The 23,078-nt window shown below is 39.1% G+C and overlaps 1 protein-coding gene across 6 annotated transcripts in view; it reads left to right on the plus strand.

The window, feature by feature from the left end:
* The window catches only part of LOC125460783 (palmitoyltransferase ZDHHC3), a 37,178-nt gene extending 14,454 nt beyond the window's left edge, over window positions 1–22,724 (plus strand). For 2 of the 6 annotated variants that reach the window (XM_059652071.1, XM_048548698.2), the window contains 3 exons: window positions 2,473–2,554; window positions 5,132–5,262; window positions 21,371–22,724. In XM_059652071.1, coding sequence (XP_059508054.1) covers window positions 2,473–2,554; window positions 5,132–5,262; window positions 21,371–21,583 — 426 coding nt within the window. In that variant the 3' untranslated portion in view covers window positions 21,584–22,724. Of the gene's footprint in view, window positions 1–2,472; window positions 2,555–5,131; window positions 5,263–10,471; window positions 13,653–16,929; window positions 17,019–19,934; window positions 20,002–21,370 lie in introns of those variants that run through there. The other 4 variants (XR_007249335.2, XM_048548732.2, XM_048548741.2 and 1 more) reach the window with 4 other exon arrangements.
* Window positions 22,725–23,078: the final 354 nt, after the last annotated feature.

Here is a 23,078-nt window from a genome sequence, read left to right on the forward strand (position 1 = left end):
TCCTTGTCTTTCCAAATACATGTAAATCCTGTCCCCCAGGATTCCCTCCAACAATTTGCCCACCACCGATGCCAGGCTTACTGGGCTATAGTTCCCTGGCTTTTCCTTAGCACCTTTCTTAAATAGTGGCCCAACGTTAGCTGACCTTCAGTCTTCTGGTACCTCACCTGTGGCTGTTGATGGCAGATATGAACATGCAGTGAGACTGTACTACCTATTTGTATGCTGACATGCAAGAATGTGAAAATTTTTTTTTCAGACGGCATTCTCATAGTATTAGCTGGGGACACGTGCATAATGCAAGTCCCATCCACTTACTTGTAACACTTCACTATGTATGTAAACTGGTTGATCGTGCTGAGCAATTTCTCCTGGATAAAATGTAATATGTAATCACATTTCAGAAATCTCAAACTAACAATGGTAGGGGATTCTACTTACCCACTTGTTAACTTAGGTTGTTGTAATGTGCAAGAAAGAGGGAACAAAATTCTTAAATTACATCCAGGAGAACTTCCAGCCAGTAGTCACAATCTAAAAACGGAAGAGGCAGTTCTGGACCTAATATTTGGAATTGAGCCTGGGTGGGTGGAAGACATATCAGTAGGGGAACATTCTGGAAATAGTGGACTATAATCTTGGTTAGATTTAGCCCATAATAATAATCAAAAAGCGAACTTTTTAAACTTTGTATTCAAAAATGTCAAATAGTTTTCAATGAGTATAAATAACTGCACATAAGTACAATTGTGAATTGAGTAACCGGCACCTAAATGGTTTAAATTGTTATAGATAATTTTCTCTTTGCTTAAATAAGCTACATTAACTTACTAATTTTTCATGACAAGTATTTGTTATTTACCAATTATTTTAGCAAAATCATGGAAAAGCATAAGGATGGGTTGGAAAGGCTAATTTTGCTAAGATAAGCGTACAGTTTAGCCCAAGTGGACGAGGAGCATTAGTCACTTGCAGAAGAGTGTCAGCAGTGGATGCCATTCTGGTGGAAATAGTCAGAATCCAGGGCAAATATGTTTCTGTAAAGACAGGGTGGGACCAAGACCAGGTCCCTGAATGTAAAGGGGCATAAATGTTAGAATTATTATGTCTTGTTGGTGTGGCATGTTGGAAATCAGGTCTGCTATTCCAGGAATCATGATGAAAAATTAATTTTAAGAAATGTGCACAGAAATCCCAAACTACTTTTTTGGATCCAGGTTAACAAAGCACAGACCAGGTTTCAGTATTTAATAATGGTTATTTATTACAAAGAAATTCTAAACACGTATAAATAACTATGAACCATTGGCATGCAGATGCAGCTCTACTCATTAAAACTTTAATGCCGTTATAAGCTCCTGTGCATGCACAAAAATAGACACAGACCGGAAGAACGGAGCTTGTGAGGGCAGAGGGAAAGACTGGTTCAATGGTCCAGTCCACAGAATTCGCCTAGATTGTCCTTTAGACTGTTAAGATGTGTTGCTCCTTCATTCTCCTGCAGATACTGGTTCACAACTTACTAAAGTTGCTGATTTATTGGTTAAGAACCATGGCTTACTGCAACTACTGAGGGAAAGTAAACTGACTGTCTTCAGGTTTAAGGTGGATTTTACTGCCGCAAAATGAGTGCTCCTGCCCTTCCAGAGGTCCAATGAATTTTCTGTCTTGTTCACACCCTCCCAGCCATTCGGTTACCTGGGATCCAAATACAGCTGTCAGCAGGCAGAAGGCCTTTGTCATCAATAACTAGTACTAGTCTGCAGACCGATCAGCTATTTATTGGTGGCTGAACCTCTCTTCGTGTAAACCCCTTAGTTCTAGGTTGTTGAAAAAGTAGATTTCCATTACTGCTTGAACAAGTAGCTATGTAAAAAGCGCTTTAAAAAAGTGTCAGGTGTCTTGTTTCTTAAAAAAAAAACACAGCGATCCTTCAACAATCCTTGGTTTAAAAACAGTCCATTTAAGCCTACAATCAAAAATACAGAATAAAAAAAATGGTCGCTATAAAATTAACATAAAAAGGCTAATGTAGATACCAAAGGCTCAAAGCCGAGTTGCTAGAGGAGTTTAAAAGGTGCAGGGAAAACTTAAAAAGGAAACAAGGAAAACAGTGTGTAAGCAAGCACAGGCGTACAAACTGAAGGAAAAGGGTTTTTTAAAAATAAAGAGCAAGAGAATAACTGGAAAGAGTAGGGACCAAAAAGATAACGTGGGGATACCTGGTAATGTTGGAACTGTCCTCAATAAATATTTAGCATTGGTGGTCACAGTGGAAAAAGATAACATAGATATGGACATTATTGTCATTTATCATTTTCTTTGTTTTGTCATTACTTGACCTAGTTTTGTACCTGCACTGTTAACCTTAAGGGTGTGCACTTTTGACAATCTACATGGCATCAACATTTAATTTTATGTTGTAATTCAAATTTAACTGAATTACTGAGAAAAATTTGTTCTTTATTTCAGATGTATATAGCTTTGATATCACTACATGCCCTTATCATGGTTTGCTTTCACTTTCTGTATTGCTTTGAAGAGGAGTGGACAAGTAAGTATCATACGGAAACTTAAATTAAATTTAGTTTAAAAAACTGAGCACAAAGGTACCCACCAAGGATCTTTATAAGTAAAGACTTTGTGTTTTTGTACTATGACAAGGCTTTATGCTCAAATATAGGGTGTTTGTAACTGAGAAATGGGTGTTTAAAGAATTATGTTCTTGTATCTAGTTTTATGGGTGGCCTGTGGCTCAGTGATTAGCACAGCTGCCTCACAGCAAGGGAACTGGGTTTGATTCATGACTTGGGTGACATGTCTGTGTGGAGTTTGCACATTCTCCCTACGTCCACATGGGTTCCATCAGATATTCCAACTTTCTCCCACAGTCCAAGGATGTGCAGGTTAGGTGGATTAGCCATGGTAGGCTGCCATCTTGTGTCTGGGTATGTATAGGCTAGGTGATTAGCCATGAGAAATGTGGGGCTACAGGGACAGGGTAAGGGGCTGTGTTTGGATGGGATGCTCTTTGGTCGGTCACTCCAGACCCAAGGGGCCAAACGGCCTCTTTCTGTGCTGTAAGGATTTGACTAAAAAAAACAAAGGTTGTCCTTGCACCCTGGTATAAATGATAATGCTTAGGTAAAGCTTACACCTATGGGAGTTTTAAGCTGCTTCTAATTCTGCCCTGATGATTTCTCTTGTGTCCAGCTAGGATAGGATAATTACCAGTTATCAGAATAGTCCAGGTTGGGTTTTTGCTACACCCTGCAGATTGAAGCTGCTGGTGTTGGGGTGATGCCAGTGAGGGTACAGTGGGTGTGGGAAATAGTCTGTCATTTCACAGCTGGCAGTATCCTCTGTCCTCAATAATTGTAATTTTTACCTTGTAGTGTATATAAAGTGTGTGTATTAGTGCTCAATGTAAGGATGATGTATAACTTGATACTCTTGGTTCCTCATAAATGCAATAGGAAATATGTTTGTGTATATGTAGAAAAGTTTGGTTATGACATAGTTGATGCTTCAGACTACAGATCCTATCTGTTCCCTTTTCATTTGTTGATTTCCTTGTTTTTTCCCCTTGCTGTTTTTGCAAATTATGCCATCTTCTTTAAGACATCTTTTTGAAAGAGAATGAGTTGAAAGATGCCAATGGCATCAATGTGGACTTCACCAGCTTCACAATCTCCCCTTCCCCCACCGCATCCCTAAACCAGCCCAGTTCGTCCCCTCCCCCCACTGCACCACACAACCAGCCCAGCTCTTCCCCTCCACCCACTGCATCCCAAAACCAGTCCAACCTGTCTCTGCCTCCCTAACCTGTTCTTCCTCTCACCCATCCCTTCCTCCCACCCCAAGCTGCACCTCCATCCCCTACCTACTAACCTCATCCCACCTCCTTGACCTGTCTGTCTTCCCTGGACTAACCTATCCCCCCTTTACCTCCCCACCTATACTCTCCTCTCCACCTATCATCTTTTCTCTCCATCTTCGGTACGCCTCCCCCCCTCTCCCTATTTATTCCAGAACCCTCACCCCATCCCCCTCTCTGAAGGGTCTAGGCCCGAAACGTCAGCTTTTGTGCTCCTGAGATGCTGCTGGGCCTGCTGTGTTCATCCAGCCTCACATTTTATTATCCTGAAATGTAAATTGTTTCTTTATATCTCTGTTCACTGCCTGATCTTGAATATTTCCAGCATTTTTTACCCCAAATCGGCTGTGCTTTCAAGCATGCAATTGTTTATAGTGCTTCCGTTGTCAGAAGATTTGTTAAAAATGATGCTAAAGGTATTGGAAGTATTAAAAGAATGTTGAGGGTTTGGCTATTGTACATTGTTTTTTGTTAGCGATCGTTTTCCCAACAAGAAATTGAATGGAAACGTCTATTCTGCTGTTTAATCAAAGAACGCTACTTCTGATTTAATCATGTTGTATTTCTGGTTGTGCTTTGCCTGTTAAGGTAATTAAAAGCCACTGAATGGTTTGTCCCTTTTCAGCACGCAGAGGTAGTTTTTCAAAGCAATAAAGTACTGAGATGTAAATAGTCTATAGGTATTAACAAATGCTGTCAATACTTATAACAATTAGATTTTTTCCTGAATATATAAAACTTTCATATAGCCTCACTTAAAATGGGAACATGTGATTTTCATTCAAACCTATAAATGATTGCAGACTGAATGCATTCGTCATCAGTCACTTGCTTACCAGTATGATAGCTCATCTATGAAATTGCATGTCACGGGTCCTGTGGATCCTTTTGAGACTAGTGAGCCTGATCCTAGAGCCACTTCTCCAACCACCATGTTTGGCAGGTGTCTCTGGGAGATGGAATTGATCAATGGCATTGCTTTTTCCAGTTGCTTTATCATCCTTCCCCTTGCTGATAGGGCTTCTCAAAGAATTGGCTCCCCTCATTTAGGAGGGTCTCCCATGTGTTGCATTTCTTGGAGGAAGCCTTTAGGGAGTCATTGAAACACTCTTTTGTCATCCTCTCATTCGAGTGTTTTACTTGAGCTGGGAAAAGAGCTTTAGCAGTTAGAATTGCAGCCTAAGCATGTGGCTGACCTGCCATGGTGTACGTGGTACTGTGTTTGACATTGGTTTGTTCTGTCTACTTTCCTAGAATGCAGCTCATTCTCGCCACCATCCACTGTGATACTTCTGATTCTGCTGTGCTTTGAGGGTCTTCTTTTCCTCATTTTCACAGCTGTCATGTTTGGCACCCAAGTACATTCTATCTGCTCAGATGAAACGGTGAGTAAATAACATTTTCACTCCCTATCTGTTAAGAGCATTCATTGTATATATCAGTTAAGGATAAGTGAAACAACTGACCCATACATAGTCTATCATTAAGGGGCAGGCACCTAGTGAAATGCTTTCTCCTGGGAAGAAGTGCAACTGTGAGTGCAGTGTAGAACAGTATTTTCAGAGATCGAAAACTAGGCACTGACCTGATGTCTGAGCTGTAGAAGTAGGAGGGAAAGAAGGGACAAAGAAAATTACATTTGTCCAAATCCTTGTATCTTTTCTGGTTGCCTAAAATCCAACGATGCCACTTAAAGCCTGTTGAAAATTCCAGCAGCCACCTTGTGCACAGCATCGTCTGCAACAAATGGCAATTAATCTGTTTTTCTTGGGAATGCTTCCTTGCTCTTCGAATTATTTACATTTGCCAATATGGGCCTTTTTGGAAAAAAATTGGTGAGTGGGTCCTGGTATGAGTTTCTGCACCTGCTTATAGGCTCAAATCATGTGGTAAGCATCAGGGTGCAAAAGCTTCCTATTGAGTCATCTGTATCAAAGCCCTCCCTTTTCCTATTTTTATGAAGAATATGGTTTTGCCAATATTGATGATAACCTCTTTCTTTAATCAAGTGCTCATTCTTCTTTACATTTGAACTCCATGGGAACCATCCAGTCTGAGAAACTAGAGCACTGCAGCTGAATGTGACCCTTTCCACAGCGAGAGTGACAAAGCAGTCTGTCTCTCTCCTAACCAACCCCCATCGCTACCTTCTGTTTCTTCATCCCTACTCAACCCATGCTATAATAGTAATTAAATAAAACATTAATCTAGACTATGTCCCTAACCCTATTCCAGGACCATATATCTTGCTGCATTTACCCTTCAAGTCAAGACAGACTCTGGATGTTATTAAGTTGATGAGAAAACTGCTAATAAGTACCAGTATCACAGAAGTTCACATAACTGCCAATGTGCTTAGTGCCAATATAATGGTTTTTTCCAGGTCACTGTGACTGTGTGTGCACAGTTTAAAGCCATATTGTTACAAATGGTTAACATTCCTGTCTGAACCAGAAACTCCAGGTTTGAGTCTCACTCCAGGTTATGAGGTCAGGGAAAGTGCATTTATAACCTGTCCAAACTGCATGAGTAATGACCTGCAGATCCTTCAAACACAGTGCCAACGGCAGGCAGTAAGACTAGGAGAGATTCCTGATCAGCCACTTAATGTTGGAGCTTCCGACTGTCACTCCTAACAATATCCGTATTCCTAGGCCACAACAGATATATAAAAGTATGTGTTGCCTGAGCAACTTGAACCTTCAGTGAACTGTAGTACATTACCACCACTACAATTAGTTATCGAACAGGAAATGCAGTTAGTTTAATAAGACTTCAATAACTCTGTTGTGATTGTGCTCTTGCATTGTAAGCTTAATGTCAGATGTGGGGTTAGAAGCATGACTTGATGTAAGCTAATTGTTTTGTGACGTTCCACTCTGACTCTTTTAATGGCCAACAATATGATTCTTGGTGATACACAAGTAATTTAAGTTTAGATTTTCTCATTGTGCTCCCAAAAAATTGGCCAAATTTTCAGAATAGAACTGCTATCATCAGGGCTGTAGATTTGAACTGCTGCTCACAATCGAACTGCATAAATGTTAGCAGTAGTGTTGCATGTAAACTAATTAGTCAGCACTGACTTCCAAGAAAGTGATCATTTGGACAGTATTCATCATTTGTTTTGCTTGAAATGAATATTAAAGTCATTCTCACGAGAGGCGGCATGTGCAAACTAGATGTTTGAAAGATTGATAGTTTTGAATTTGTCTTGCAGTGAACTGCAAGTTGAGGCGAATATGCGTGCACTGTTAGAAAAATTCTCAGGCAGCTGGAAGTGTGGCCAGATCCCAGAGTGAGTTTCCTTCTTGCCATGTGCCAACCAGAAAACTCCCTTCACGCTGTGCCAAAAATGTGCAAGATGCCACATGGAGCACTTGCACTATAATTTGTAATGTGCCTTCTGCTTTACCCCAGCAGCCCTCACTGCTTGCGGTCCATTGCCACTTATACTAAGACTACTGAAATGCATTTCATGGTGTCTGTAGTCAAGCGACACAGGAGTCTTCGATTCCATTGATCTGACCTGGATTTGTATCCAGGTTCTGAAAGGGCTTAAATCTCTCACTGCACAACCCAGTAGCATTTTGTTTTATTTTAAACAGTGATTTATTCCAAGGATTTGAATATGTATCTGTTAATTTTAAAAAAGCTACCAATAATGACCATTTCTTCCCTTACTGGCCATGGGTTTTATCAATCTCTGATTTGGAATTCCAGATTTTGGAACATAAAGGCTCATAAAGGTCCAAAGGCTCTATAATAGCAAATCCACCTTTCTTCAAAGTGCAGTGTCCTCCTTGCGCGCACTGTTTCCCATTGAGGAGAATAAAGTGGTGATTAGCCCAGCAGTGCAAGCAAGTGAGGGTTCATTGTTTTGGAATGGGTTTGCAGCTTTGGGATTGGTTTTCATTACAGTTCATTTGTCTTTGAATTGTTTCTAGATTGTAGAACTACTGTATAAATGCAAGCTAGTTCATGATGGACTCTAAAGCCTTTTTGATAAGTTTCCTTAAGGTAGACTGATTAGTAAAGTTAGATCACATGGGATTCAGGGAGAGCTTGCCAATTGGATACAAAAGTGGCTTGATGGTAGCTGACAGAGGGTGGTGGTAGAGAGTTGTTTTTTGGACTGGAGGCCTATAGCCAGCTGTGTTCTGCAGGGATCAGTGCTGGATCCACTGTCATTTATTTAAACCATTTGGATGAGAATTTTAGGAGGTACAGTTAGTAAGTTTGCAGTAAGTTTGGTGGAATAGTGGACAATGAAGAAGATTATTTAAGATTGCAAAGGGATCTTGATCAATTGGGTTAATGGACTGAGGAGTGGCAGATGGTGTTTAATTTGGATAAATGTATGGTATTGCATGGTATTGCATGGTAAAATTAGTAAGGGAAGGACTTACACTGCTAATGATAGAGCCCTGGATAGCGTTGTTGAACAGAGACCTAGGGGTTCAGATATGTAATAGTTCTTTGAAATTTGCATCACAGGTAGAAAGGGTGGTTAAGGCATATGGCACACTTACCTTCAATGTTCAGACCACCGAGTATGGGAGCTGGGACATCATTGCTGAGGTTGTACAGGGCATTGGTGAGGCCACTTTTGGAGTATGGTGTACTGGTTTCCCTGCTATAGGAAGGATATTATTAAATAGGAGAGAGTGCAGGAAGATTTATCAGGATGCTGCCAGAACTGGAAGGTTTGAGTTATAAGAATAAGCTGTGACTTTTTCACTGGAGGATAGGAGGTCGAAGGGTAACCTTTATAGAAATTTATAAAATTATTAGGAGCATAGATGAGGTGAATAGCTAAGGTCTTTTCCCTAGGGTGGCAGAGTTCAAAACAAGGTGGCATATTTTTAAAGTGAGGGGGAAAGGTTTAAAAGGGACCTGAACCATAACCTTTTCAGCAGAGTGTGGTTTGTATATGAAATAAACTGCCAAAGGAAGTGGAAGATGGAGGTACAGTTACAGTATTTAAAAGACATGTGAACAGATAAATGCATTGGAAAGGTTAGAGTAAGATGGGTCAAAAACAGGCAGGTAGAGCTAATTTAGTTTGGGAAACTTGGTTGGCATGGTCGAACTGGACTGAAGGATCTGTTTCTGTGCTGTACAACACTGACTGTAAAAGTGTCTGGCTGAAAATCTGACTGAACTTGCAGCAGTGTTGACCACTGTGAAAGATCTCTGAACCAGCTGGCCCTGTGTCTTGCTGAAAGATATTATATTAATATGTGCTCCTGTTGGGAGATGAATGGCTGGGCAGTGATGCAGATGCAAAAAGCAGATGGGTAATCACAACATCTGGGACAGCAGTTTGTATGTCATGCTCCCAAACACAGCTGGGAAACTCACTGTTAAATAGGTCCATAATTTTTTTAGGTGGTGCACCTCCAAGGGGGAGTAAAATACAGACAGACCGCTGCCAAACATTGAAATGGTGCCAGTCTTTTTACTGAGAGATCATCGCTTTAGGATTAGGGGTAGCAGATTTAAAACAGATGAGAAATTACTTCTGAGGGTGATTAATCTGAGGAACTCAGTCGAATGGATGCAGGGACATTGAGTGACTTTGAGGTGATGAGCAGACTTTTAATCGGTAATGATTTGCAGGGTTTTGGGGAGCAGGCAAAGTGGGTTTGAGCTATGATCACATCATGTTTTCATCTGCCTGGTCTGAATCTATTCTTCTCTGCCTGTATTTGTGACTCTTTCTCCCTCTTTTTCTGCTAACACCACCACCCCCCTCAAAACCCACCTCAGACCAAGCATTTTCACCTAACCAAATGTCCTAATACTTGGCTTAGTGTAAATTTGTCACCTTATGTTCTTGTGGACCCTGTTGTGGAGATGTTTACTTCTGTAAAAGGCAACTTATGAATAAAAGATATTGTATATGTATACCTATCAGCTATTTGTTCTAGGGTTATTTTTCTAAATTTCAGTGCTTTGTATTTGTAGCAGTTTTATAAGGCTGTGCTCAAGTATGACAGATCATTTTCATGTAGTTTTCTATATATTGTGATAAGTGACATGCGTATGCTCTAGTGATTTTATTGATTTGAAATTTTCTCCTATAAAGGTGTATTTAAAAATGTGGTCAATAGTTGGATTGATGGCATAGCATCTCAGTGCCCAGCTGTATTGCATCATGATAGAACATTGGGGCCACCCTTATTAATTTCCCCTCATCTAGTCAGTGGCTGAATCCCAACCAGGCCACCTGGAGAGGCATTCCTTCTGATTGGTGGTGGGAGGAGAATTTGAAGTCTACCTACATTGCTGTTCCCATTTTGAAGTGAGATTGACCAAAGACTGGGGAACCAATCACTTGGGCAGCCACTTAGTAGAAGGTGAGAGGGATAGCATTTGTACATAGAGGTGGTGGGAGGGAGAAACTAAAAATTATACTGTTAACTACAACTATTTTGGGTTTTTAAACCGAAAATTTAATTGGATATTCAGTTGAAATATCAGTGACCTTTGCTGATTGTATGTTCTGGTGTACTGTTTGTAGTGGGTAGAAAAGTCCTCCTCCCCCGAATCTTGCCTACATGATTTAAGCTGTTCTATTTCTGTTTCCAGGGAATAGAGCAGTTGAAAAAGGAAGAGAGAAGATGGGCTAAAAAAACAAAATGGATGAATATGAAAGCTGTGTTCGGTCATCCATTTTCAATAGAATGGCTCAGTCCATTCGCAACTCCAGATCAAGGGAAGGTAGACCCGTACCAGTATGTGGTCTGAGTCATCCTAGGCCAGCAATCCAATTCAAACTGGTTACTTAATTTTCACAAGTACCAGTCATAACTTACTATATAAGTTATTTACAAATGACTGTATCCTTCCTGATCCACGTGTTGTTTAGAAGCATGGATGATGTAAAAGGTACACACCGTGGTTCAACTTTATTTCTGCAGTCTCTGATCCATGAAAATAATAGGACAGTAAAACAGTAAAATGTCAAACTTCCTTTTCTCCTACACTGGAATATTGTTTAATATATGCAGGCTTCTAAAGTCTGCAGTTCTAGCTGTAAAATTGAAATAAAGGAAATTGAAGAAAATCAAGTGGCTGAAAGTACTGTTAAGGATCAGACATCCTTCTGAAACTTCAGGCTATATGATAGGGTCTACATTAATTTTTTTGACTTATTTTCTTGATTTGCCTATTGGTTTATACATTAACGTTCTCTAACAATTACAGTACTGAAGTATAATCTTGATGCCTTTATTAACCTGTATTACTGTAATTAGAGTGCTATGAGGTGTTCCTTAGGTGTCCAAATGCTAATCACAGATGAGATGAAACTGCTTGCTTAAACCTTACTGTCACTACTCCGTAGCCTTCTAAATCCTGACTTCCTGATCTTATTCTGTCCTGTATTTGCTCTTGTGTAATGAATTTACATTCTGGTTCACCTAATCCTTAGTGGGAGAAAGGTGTGCCCTGGCCTTGCCCTCTGTTGGTCTTCTCGCATAATCTGCATCATACCAAAGAAGCAGATGACCTTCCTTGTTAGGAGGAAGTCACTTGGCTTATTAAAAGGACAGATACTAAACAAGTCTAGTAGAATGAAGATTGTTAATCAAGGTTGCAGAAAGAGCATTTGATGCAGGGGTGTATCAACTGATATTGGTTCACACCTGATGGCAATACTGTCTCCCCACTTATTTTCATGGTATCCTATGAATGTTCATGTTTGTGACAAGGGAGTTCATCTAATTTATATGGCCATCCATGTTTGTGATGCGCCAAAATCATTGTTACATGGACTGCTAACATGACAATTTATTTTGCATCTTTTTAGGATGTTAACTTTCATAATCACTTTTGTCTGCCCATCTCCATTTTCCTCCACTTTACCATGTTAAGTCTATATAAGAGAATATGCTGAGAATCTTTAATTACTAATCCTACATGCTTCTCCATAATGTTAGACTATTTATTGCTCAATGCTGTCCTGTGTAAAATTTCTCATCTGTTTGCAGTTTTCAGCAGGCAGAGTAAATTTAGTCTTCCAAACACTAGGCAAAATGGCTTTTTGTAAACATTCGAAAGTTACATTTAAAAACATGACTTTTTTTAAAAAATCTTTTTTACAAAAAAATCCCTCTATTACCTCATTTACTTTTAAACATATTCTGTGGATTTTTTCAGTGTTTTTTCCAAGCTGTCTTTTCTTTTCTTTTCTTAAATTAGAACGGAGATGGCCATTCAGTTGCTCAGGACTGTCCCAGCGTTCATTTATCTTATCCAACAAGAATGTATTGATTTCTGTCTTTTTACAATTTCAATTGAACCAATGTCCAGTGTTAGTGAAAACATTGCTTCTTTTCACATCAGTCCACAAGTACAACTTAGAAAGGTCTAGTGTTCAGATCCGTGAACGGGGATTGAAGTGAAGTGATTCCTACAGATTGGTGTTGACCTTGTTCCTGACCAACCCTGCCAAGTAGCAAGCTTTCTCACCATTCTGTGGCAGTGTTCCCTCGTTCACAATCTGATGGTGCCATGAACAGTTAGAGTGCTTTATTCAGAATAGGTTAATGTTAGGGCTAGATCAAACTTTTGTTCACAGAATTCTGTTTTGCCTTTGTTTAATTATTTACCTCCCCAGCATTTTTAAATTTTTGTTAATTCTTGATGCATTTAGTCAAGTTTATAGACATCATCCATGGGTAGATTTTTAAAAAAGGGCCACAAAATAATTTAAAATTGCATCTTTGAATCTCGATCAGCGCAATCCAATGGCTATCTAAATGCATTGAAAACCTCTTACTGAAACCCTAGTAAGTTGGTTAGCCTCAGCGAAAGCGGTTTCTGAAGCTCCCAAGAATAGAAAACAGGAAAATCCTGTTCCTTTTTTATTGTTTTTGAGCACTGCAATGTAATTCCTACATTGGATAGTATAGTAATGCACTCAAGAATCATTTTAGAAACTGTCACTTGCCAAAGGTTCTCCCAGGACAGGTAGTATATAAACAACAGTACCCTAGCATATGTGTACCTCATAAAGGTTGGTAAAAGTAGTAGACTATAGTTTGAGGACTGCTAATATGAAGTTTTTGTTTTAAAACTGGTCAGAATTAGAGGAGTAGCTCAATAGATATCACTATTGTCTTTGTATATCAGTGGGATTTTGGGGAAATTCTGCCTTCTGATAAATTAGAGAAGATTTGTGTTAATACAGGTGGACACTTAGTTTTTAAGTGAGAGAATTCTGGCTGTTTAAAATTCAAGACCTGAGACATTGGTTGCTTTAGGAGTTAAGCTGTCCTGAATTTGGACTGTAACCTTGATGTGGAAATGGAACTCAAATAAACAAATTGAGCTTTTGTTTAAAGAAAGAATGTTTAAAATTGCTGTGAAAAGATGTCACCTCTTGCAATGCTGGAATATGGAAAATGAATATTTGTCGACTACTTGGTAGGCCAACAGAGGCATTACTTAAAATCAAGTCAACAAACCTTGAGGCTTTTAATCTTGCATTAAAGCTGCCAATTGAATTAGCTTTGCAGAAGTAATATCAAAATGATTTAAATGTTTTGTGTTATATTACAGCATTGCCAAAAATGCAGTTAAATCATTATTTCTGATAACCTTGTGTCCTCTATGTTGGGGAGGAAAAGAAACTACATCTGAAGAACGCATTTAATGTGGGGCTTGGGATTTTTGTGTTTGTCTAATTGTTTGCTTTAGATGCAATCTGAATACTGTGTGATTTGGGTGCTATTACTGAATAACTAAATAAAACATTTTACAAATATTTTGTGTAGTGTTTGGCTTTAGCTGGTGTTTACTGATCTGAATGACTAACAATACTAACAGGGTTATTTCAGTCACTAGTTGAGATTAATCTGTTCAGTATAGAGTTGTTTGCAGCTGAAAAGGGAAACTAATGAAAACATAAAGGTGTATATATTTCACTGAACATGCAACTGACCCTCTAGTTACACACCAAGTACTTGATCTTTCATTTACTCAGGATTTTTTGACTTTGGGTGGGCAGGGCCCATCTTTGCTATACTGTAGCTGTTCGGCTAAACTTACTTAACTGACGGATCCAAAACGTCTTATTGTCAGTCCTTAAGAAATAAGATTTGTTGGGTTTTTCTTGTCCATTATTTTATATTGATTTAGCAATCATATTAAACAAAATGAAATTCATCCACACTAATGACACTTGCCAGCCTGGGAGATGAAAGATTGTGGCTATGCTTAAATTCTGCTGCCTTCGGTTTTACCAAAATTGCCTTCCTCCAGTCTATTCATTTTTTAGTTACTTTCCCACAACCTACTTTTAGTCTCAATTCGTTTGGAACTGCCACAATTGTTATCCACTTTGTCTGGTCTTACAGTACGGACAAGGTTACTTCTCTCTACAAGGTTACTTTTTCACTATTTTTCCCTTCCTGCAACTTTGGCAATCCTGTTTAACTCTTACATTTTAAATCGGCCTGTCAAGGTGTATTGTGAAAAACCTGCGGAGCAAGTGGAACTGAATCCAGGCCTCTTGCCTTAAGAGGTAGGGAACACTGTCACTGTGCCACAAGAACCATTTGTTTAACCATTATAAACTTAGATGCTCCTCAGTTTTATGATGCAACTCTTAACAATAGTCATTGTACAAAGGCATGCAGTTAATTTTAAGACCTGTATCTATTTGTTTGTCCTGTTTTTGGCTTGCCAAGATATCTATAGCCTACGTTATTTTCAACCAACACTCTATAACCTGTTCACCCAGGCTCGAAAGACGTCTCCCTTTTAGCAGAGAATTTCCTTTTAATAACGTGACCTCAACTAAAGACCCAACAAGGTAACTGCCCTGTCAGTGCCATGTTATTTCTGAGGTGAGGAGGAATGTGTGGGAGGTGGTTCCACAGCAGTCTCGGATAATACTCCTGGCAATGCTATGCAGCTCTTGCCTGTTACGTCTTGGCCTAACCTTGAATTAGCAACAGTTTGGCCCAAACAGACCATCAGCAAAGAGCAATGTCTGAAACAAGTTTATCGTAAATTGACATTTCCAGATTGCTAAGTCTCATTTTGCAATGCAAGGAAACTGACACAATTCCTTAACCACTTTGCAGGCAATTATATTAATGTAATTTTAATGATCACTTTTTGCTTTTGTGATCTGTTTGAACTATGGGTTTCTGTTGAGAGCCCAGTATTAGTCATACAGTTTACTGAGGCAATGGAGTAAATGTTCAACCAATGCTGTATAAATATCCTCAGTATTCCTGGATCATAGCAATGAGGTAGGCTATTCAGCCCCTACAGCCTGCTTCCCCTATTCCACTAGATTGTGGCTGATCATCTGTGTTGTTTTCCTAAACTATCATCATATCTATTAAAATCATTTAATCCAGAAATCATTCAAACTTTGTCTTGAATATAATGATTGATCTTCCACAACCCTTGGGGTAGAGAATTCCAAAGATTCACCACCTTCTGAATGAAGAGATTCCCCTTCATCTCAGTCCTAAATACATTGCTCCATTATTCCGAGACCCTCCCTGGTTCTAGGACCCTTCCCACCCCTCAAAAAAGGCAAAGGAAGTAATCTTTCTGTATCTACCCAATCTATCTCTAAGAATTTTGTTCACTTAAATGGGATCATCTCACTTTCTAAACCTTAGAGAATACAAGTCCTACCTCCCCTCAAAGGATAATCTCTTCGTCCCTGGAATTATTCTAGTGAACCTCTATCTCTCACTCTACAGTGTGTCTTTCCTTGGTTAAGAAGACTAAAACTTCATTCAATGCCACAGGTGCAATCTCGCCCATGTTGTATCAAGACATCTTCCAATAATAGTCAACATCCCTAGTCTGCCTTCCTAGTCTCTTGCTGTATTTTAGGTTTCTGTGACATTTAAACAAGGACACACTGACTTAACTGGCACACCCAGCAAGGCTTTAAACTCCCGATCACTATTTTAAGATCATTGCTGGAAGTGAGGACAGGATTATGTTTAACGTTCCTGTTGTCGTCCTATGTTTGACTACCCATAAAAAAAATATGCCTGATAACAAAGAATGGCCACTCGAGATTTAATTCAATACAGTGCATACCCCCTTCAAGTAGAAAATTCAAGGGAAGGGAATTAGTTAAGGTGCAAGTTAAGCCATGTGTACCCTTGTTCCGAAAGTGTTTAAAATCAGAGGTACTGACAAATCCTGCTCACTGCTATGTGCCATTTGTAGTATGTCACCATCTCCTACATTCCTGTTGGAGCATGTTAGAAATATCCATTACTTTGGATAAGGTAAATCCTGAAACTGACTTTATAGTTAGCTAACAGGATTGCTGGTCATCATAAGCTAATTAACCAGTGAAAATCAAGTTTTATATTACTAAGTTAAATAACTAATGGAACCTCATGGAATGGTGCATAGCTGAAGTGTTTTGTTAGACAAGGTAAATGTAGTACAAATTTTAGGAATGGGAGATAGAATGTTGGAGGTTATTATCACTTCTCAATGTATTTGTGTTGTGTGGTCTTGCATCTTGTAGTTTTCATTTTTGTGGCTACATCTTGATATCTATTAAAGATTACTTACTACATTTGATTCCTTTTTCATATCAGTAGTTGCCTCATCCAAGGATTGGTTTATGTAGACTATTTTAGTGGGTTTTACTAAAGATGTAAAATTTTCACCTGCTGCTGCAGATTTTGATTTTATTGTAGGGTTTTAAATATCAACATTCCTCCCTGAGAAGCCCTTATATGTCTTTGTCCCCATTTAGGCAGGATAACGGTGGAAGCAGTGGGCTAAATGCATTGAGACCCCCAAGCATATTGTGTTTAGGTGAACTAGAAGGAGAATGTAGAGAGATTGCAAAGGAATTTAGACCAATTAAGTAATTGGGGGAAAAAATGTAGCAAGTGCAGAAATAGAAAACTATCAGCAGCAGAAACTGATCAGGTCTGGCAGCATCTTCGCAAGAACGACTTGGACTTAAAATGTTAACTCTGCTTCTCTCCCCGAATTCTCCCAGGCCTGCTGTCATTCTCTTGCACTTTTTCTTTTTATTTCAGATTTCCAGAATCTGCAATATTTTGCCTTTATTTTTGAAAATTATCCACTTGGCTATAAAGAATGGAAAAGCGGGTTATCTTCTTAAAGGGTGAGAGACCAGAAAATGTTTTCAGAGAGATTTGTGTGTCTTTGTCTACAAATCAGGTATTTGAGAGTAATCAGATCAGCCATAATCTCATTGAATAGTGGAGCAGAGTTTTTGAACCAAGGGGCTTACTTCTGTTCCTACGTTTTGTGGTCTTACATGCAGTTGTGGTGAACAATTAGGAAGACAGGTGACATGTTTGTCTTTATTGCAAGGGGTTTGGGAAAGAACAATAAGGAAGCCTTACTGCAGTTATACAGGCTTTGGTCGGACAACATCTATAGCGCAGACACACATACGAATTAGGAGTAGCATTAGGCCATTTGGCCTCTCTGCATATACATACAACTGCATACGTTCCAAATTGTACAATTCTGACCTCCTTACCTAAGAAAGGATATACTTGTCTTTGGGTATTTGCAGTGAAGGTTGACTGATGCCTGGTATGAGAGGGCTGTTCTGTGGTGAGGGAAAGTTGTGAAGAATAGCATTATATTTCCCCAGAGTTTCAGAGAATGAGAGCTGATCTCCTTGAAACACATACAATTTGTAGAGTGCTAGATGCTGAGATGTTGTTCCCCTTCCTGGAGAATCTAAATACAATTGTCAGAGTCTTATGATTAAAGGAGGACTGAAATGAGAAGAAACATCTTCACTCAGGGTTGTGAATCTTAGATATTCCCTACTCAGTTGCTGGGTGGCTAGTTAATGATAAAGAGTGATGCCAACAGCATGGGTTAATTTCCTGCACGATCTGGGTTACCATGAAGGACCGTCCTTCTCAGCCTGTCCCTTCACTTGAGACATGGTAACCCTCAGGTTAAAACACCATCCGTCGTCTCTCTGTAATGAGAGAGAAGCCCAGTGGTCTTTGTAAAACTATGTGACTTCAGCTTTACCTTAGACAGATGTGGATGCTCAGTCTTGAATTATATTCAAGATTGAAATTGATAAATTTTGCACATTAACGAGGGATGAGGAAGTTGAAGTTGATGTTAAATTTTAGCCATGATCTCATTTGAATGGCAAAGCAGACTTGCTGGGCAGTGTAGCCCATTTCTCATTTCCTTAGTTCTTAATCCACAGAACTGGTAAGAGAATCTTGAGACAGTTCCCAATTTAACAGCAAGAAGATCCTGAAAAAGTCCATAATTGGAGTGAGAGGGCAGTAGAGTCCTATTTCCTTTCAAGATTCATGCTGTTAAAGGTGGTCTCAGCTGAGACCACCAATAAAGACTCATTCCTGAGACTCTGCCTACCCCTTTTAAAGTGCCCTGCCTCTCCTCCAGCAGTTTCCTCCTGTTTAGATCTGGGATGGCAGAAGACCTTATCATTCTCACTATAAACTCTAAAACCATTAGTTACATCACATTTCCTGGCCAATCGCACTTGACTGTATACTCGTGGTGTGCTGTTTAACTGACTTTTAACCGCCACAACTATGTAGAATCACCAGAAATCACCTACTCCCATACTTGTTTTTCACAATTCTCTAGATTTGATCCTTCACCACCCTCTTCTGGCCTATCCCATAGCTTCCCCCTTATACAAATTATAGCCACATTTTTTCTACAATCTCCTATGGCCTAATGTCTTCCCCACCATTGTACATTGGTGACAGTACCTTGGGCCTGTTTTTCCTTTCTCTCCCTGCTTTTCTCCCTTGAAAAGCATCCTCAAAATCTCACTCTCCAACAGGCTTTCAATTCCAATTTATTCCCCCTCCCACCAGGGCTTGATATCTATTTCCATTTATTTCTGTTCTAACAATCTTTGGGCTGTGTCATGCATATTTACAAGTTGTATTACCCATCAATGTGTAATGAGAGGTTGCAAAAGCTAATCATTTTACGCTGGAATTGAAAACAAAATTATTCAAGATCCTGAAGGATAAATGCAAGATAATCAGTAAACTGTTTAACATAGCCACAGAATCCATGTAGGCCAGACCCATCCACTTGGAAGTGGGGTGAATATATATTTACACAGAGGGTAAGCAATGGACTGAAAAAGAAAGACTTGTATTTATATCGGTAACACAGTGTGGAGCTGGAGGCCAGGCAGCATCAGAGGAGCAGGAAAGTGGACATTTCAGCTCGGAACCCTTCTTCATATTTATATAGCATCTTTTACAACCATAGGATCTTTCAAAGAAATTTGAAGCATTGTCATTGTTAGAAAATAAGCAGCAAATTTACACCCAGTAAGTGCTCACGTTGAGCAATTTTAAAATGTCCAAATTAGCTGTAGTGTGACATTGACCGAGGGATAAGCCTTGGCAAGGATAATGGGGCCAACTAGCAATGCTCTTCTTCCAGTTAGCACCATAGAATCTTCTATATCCACATGAGAGAGCAGGTAGGGGACTCTGTTTAATATCTCATCCAAATGTCAGAACTTCAACTGGTGCAACATTGTCTCAGAATGCCAACCTAGACGTAGTCCTGGAATTGGACTTGAAACACAACCATCTGACTCTGCAAGATTGTTACCAACTGATCTTTAGCTGAGAGGGTGGTGTTAAAAGCTAATGTATTTCAATAAATTGTTGGGAGAGTTAGGCGAGTTTAAAAAACTTCCATCTCTCTGGCATGGGGTGGGGGGTACCATGGAATATTTTTGTGATTTGTGTACCAACCAGATGAATGAAGACTTTTCCAGTGCAAGTGATGTGAATATGGGTAAACTTTGAGATAGCAGAAGGAGCAGCTTTCAGGTGAGCTGCTGATCACACTGATAAAGAAGAGGAACTACTGCATCAATCTTACAGATTTACTGCTCATTTTCACTAATCATTAACATCAATGCATCATCTAACCATCACTTTCATAGTCTCAGCCTGACTAAATAAATCTGTTTTTCACCTTCTTCTTCTTTGACTAACTTTGACTTCTTTTTTCTTGTCTTTTAACACTGCAGCCTATCATGGGAGTAATCTTGGTACCTGCACAATGTCTTTACTGATATCTGACCTTTAATGATCCAGGTATATGTTCTATGTAAAATATCCATGTGCTTTGTTTAACTAAATGTTGCTTGTCCTCTGGAGCTGGGTCATTCACTTTATCCTTGATGTAATGATAATCACATTCCAAAGGAAGGGAATTAGGGCTTCCTGACTCTCAGCTTTTAAGGTCATGGGGTATAATTGACTCTTGATGGTTTTAATGCGTAGGCATGTCCATATCTCAGATATTTGAGGAAGGAATAATTATTCAGTAGACTGGAGAAGTGCCTCAAGTACATAACGAGGAATAACTAGTAAATTGTATTTTTTAAATCAGATATAAAAACGGATGCAGCTGTGAACTGTACGTACAAAGTATTGTAAGCAGAATCAATCTTTCATTTCACTCTAAATTAAAGTTTGAACATCATTACCACAAGTTTCTTCTCATTTAAGCCATTTTACTTAAAAAGTGCATTCTCTCCTGGGATGCACATATTGCTGGCAAGGCCAGTATTTGTTGCTCGTCCCTAAATGCTCTTGAACTGGTGGCTTGCTAAGCCATTTCAGAGGGTAGTTCAGAGTCAACCACGTTGCTGTGAGTCTGAAGTCATATAGAGGACAAACGAGTTCAGGACAGCAGATTTCCTACCCTGAAAGAAATGATCGATTTTTACAACAGTTGATGATAGTCACCATTACTAAGACTAACTTTATAAATTCAGATTTCATTAACTGAATTTAAACTCCACCAGCAGCCATCGTGGAATTTTAACCCACATCTCCAGAGATTTCTAATTCAGTAACATTATTGCGTTAAAGGAATTGCTCCCATTAGCTCTTATGCTCATTTATGCAACTGGGTCAATTTTTCAATCTAAAACTGACCTACATGAGCAGGTTGCAAGGAGTGTTTAATTTAAAGTTAGTTTGCCTGAGATTGATGTATCTTTTTATTTGATGGTCCACATCTGTGAACTGTCTTACTAAATAATATGTTTAACTTAGAGCTTTATGTATTTGTATAATGAGGCACTTAAGCAAAAAAGAATGCCTGCTGAAGAGCTCTTAAAACATTTCCAAAGCAACTTCAGCTGAAGTAAGCATTAATAATGGGTTTCCACATATTATCTCTCAGAAGGACTTTTGCTATAATTCCTAATCACTGTGTAATACAGAACTTGCATTTTGCTGAAAAAGGCTGTCAGAGCTTTACGTTAATAACAATTTATACAGCCTGAAAGCAATCAGCACTCCGTTACTCATGAAGTATAATTTTTTGCTCCATTTGAAACTTGGCATTCTTGTAAGTATCCTGATGAGCCGTAGTTTATATTCTGGTGGATATATTTGACATCCAAGTGATTTTGCTGCAGCCGTTACATTTTGTTGTCATAATTGTTTCTAGGGCATAGAGCGTCTCAAAAATGAAACGCCTACCTGGGAGAAGAAATTGGGATGGGAAGGAATGAAGGCAGCGTTTGACGGAAACTTCTCCTTGGGATGGTTCAACCCTTTCTCTGGTCTTCATTGCAAGAGGAAGGGCAAAGCGGTTAACACAGATGATTTAGAAATGACTGAGGAAGATCTCACAGAAGCATTAACTGAGCAACAACACTAAGTCATTATTTAAGTACCATACTCTTGATAAAAGCCTTCTAACAGGATTTATTTTTCCCACTTTGCTGAACATGCTTTTAAAAACAAAATTGCTCACAGGACCACTGACAGATCGCAGCGGAGTGAGAAAATCATTCTGCCTATATGGGCATCATCCTTTAGTATTATTAGTGTTTTTATTAATACGGTGCTTCCGAAACAAAGCAAATGTACATGGGGTGTGAGCGAAAAGTGATTTCAGAAGTTGTTGAGTCATAAAATGCTACAAAGTATTATTGCGTGGACTTTTTAACATATCATTTGGCTCTGCATTTTCTACTCCTATGGCGTGGAGCTTGGAGAGGACAAGTGGGCAAATGACTTCCAAGATTAATACTATCTCTGTGTAAAACAGCAACTGTGGGCTCCTGAGCACAGCAGCCCAAGCCTAGACCTGGTGCTAAATTATTAAGCACTATAGGCCGAAACCCCATCCAGTGTTAGAGGCCCAAAAATGTCTGTCATTTTCCAAGAAATATTTTTGCAGAACTTAAGTCATTTATACTTTACAAGTGTTCATTCCCAGGAGGTTCTGAATTTGTACCAACATGCCCTGTGAAATTTTGCAGCTCCCCTTTATCTGATGTATACATGGCCCCAGGAATCTAGCAGTGAAGCTTAAAATTTGTCCTATGGTTACAATCTCCACTGAGACCAATAACGGTTTAAAGAGAAATTTGAACTTGCACTTACTGGCTGAAAAGGATGACACTTTGAGATTGCACATTTTAAAAGAACTTTTACTGTATCAATGCTTGAGGACAAAACACCATTAATTAAACACTTTTCATCGAAAAATTATATTTTAAACCAAACAATCAAAAATCCTAATTTTGTTACATTACTCAATTTCTCAACTAGACATTCGCTACGTCTGGAACCAATCTAAAGTGTTTCATGCTTGTAACACTATAATAAAGTGGACCTTATACAGCTTTATGTTTTGTGTAATCCAAAAGTACGCCTGCACCTTGTATAAATTAAACACTTTTTTAAGAAAAGATTTTGTTAGTGCATTTGTTCAGGAAAAATTCAAGGATTTTTTTCTCCTTTATTCATATATGGGATGAGGGTTTCACAGGCCAGATAGCATTTATTGCTCATCCAGAGGGCAGTTATGAGTCAGCCACATTGCTGTGGGTCTAGAGTCATATGTAGGCCTGACCAGCTAAGGATGGTGGTCTCCTTCCCTTAAGGGCATTAGTGAACCGGATAGGTTTTTCCTGACAATTGACACATGGTCATCATTAGACTCTTAACTCGAAATATTTATTGAATTCAAACTCCACCATTTGCTCTGGCAGGATTCAAACCCAGATCCCCAGAGCATTATCTTAGTCCATGGGTTAACAGTCCAGTGACAATACCACTAGGCCATTGTCTCCTTCATAAACCTTTGGGAATCAGTGTTGGAATTATGTTGGGATCTTATTACATGGAATGTTAGGGAATTCTTC

Source organism: Stegostoma tigrinum, chromosome 2 (genome assembly GCF_030684315.1).
Source record: "Stegostoma tigrinum isolate sSteTig4 chromosome 2, sSteTig4.hap1, whole genome shotgun sequence".
NCBI classification, from domain to species: Eukaryota; Metazoa; Chordata; class Chondrichthyes; order Orectolobiformes; family Stegostomatidae; genus Stegostoma; species Stegostoma tigrinum.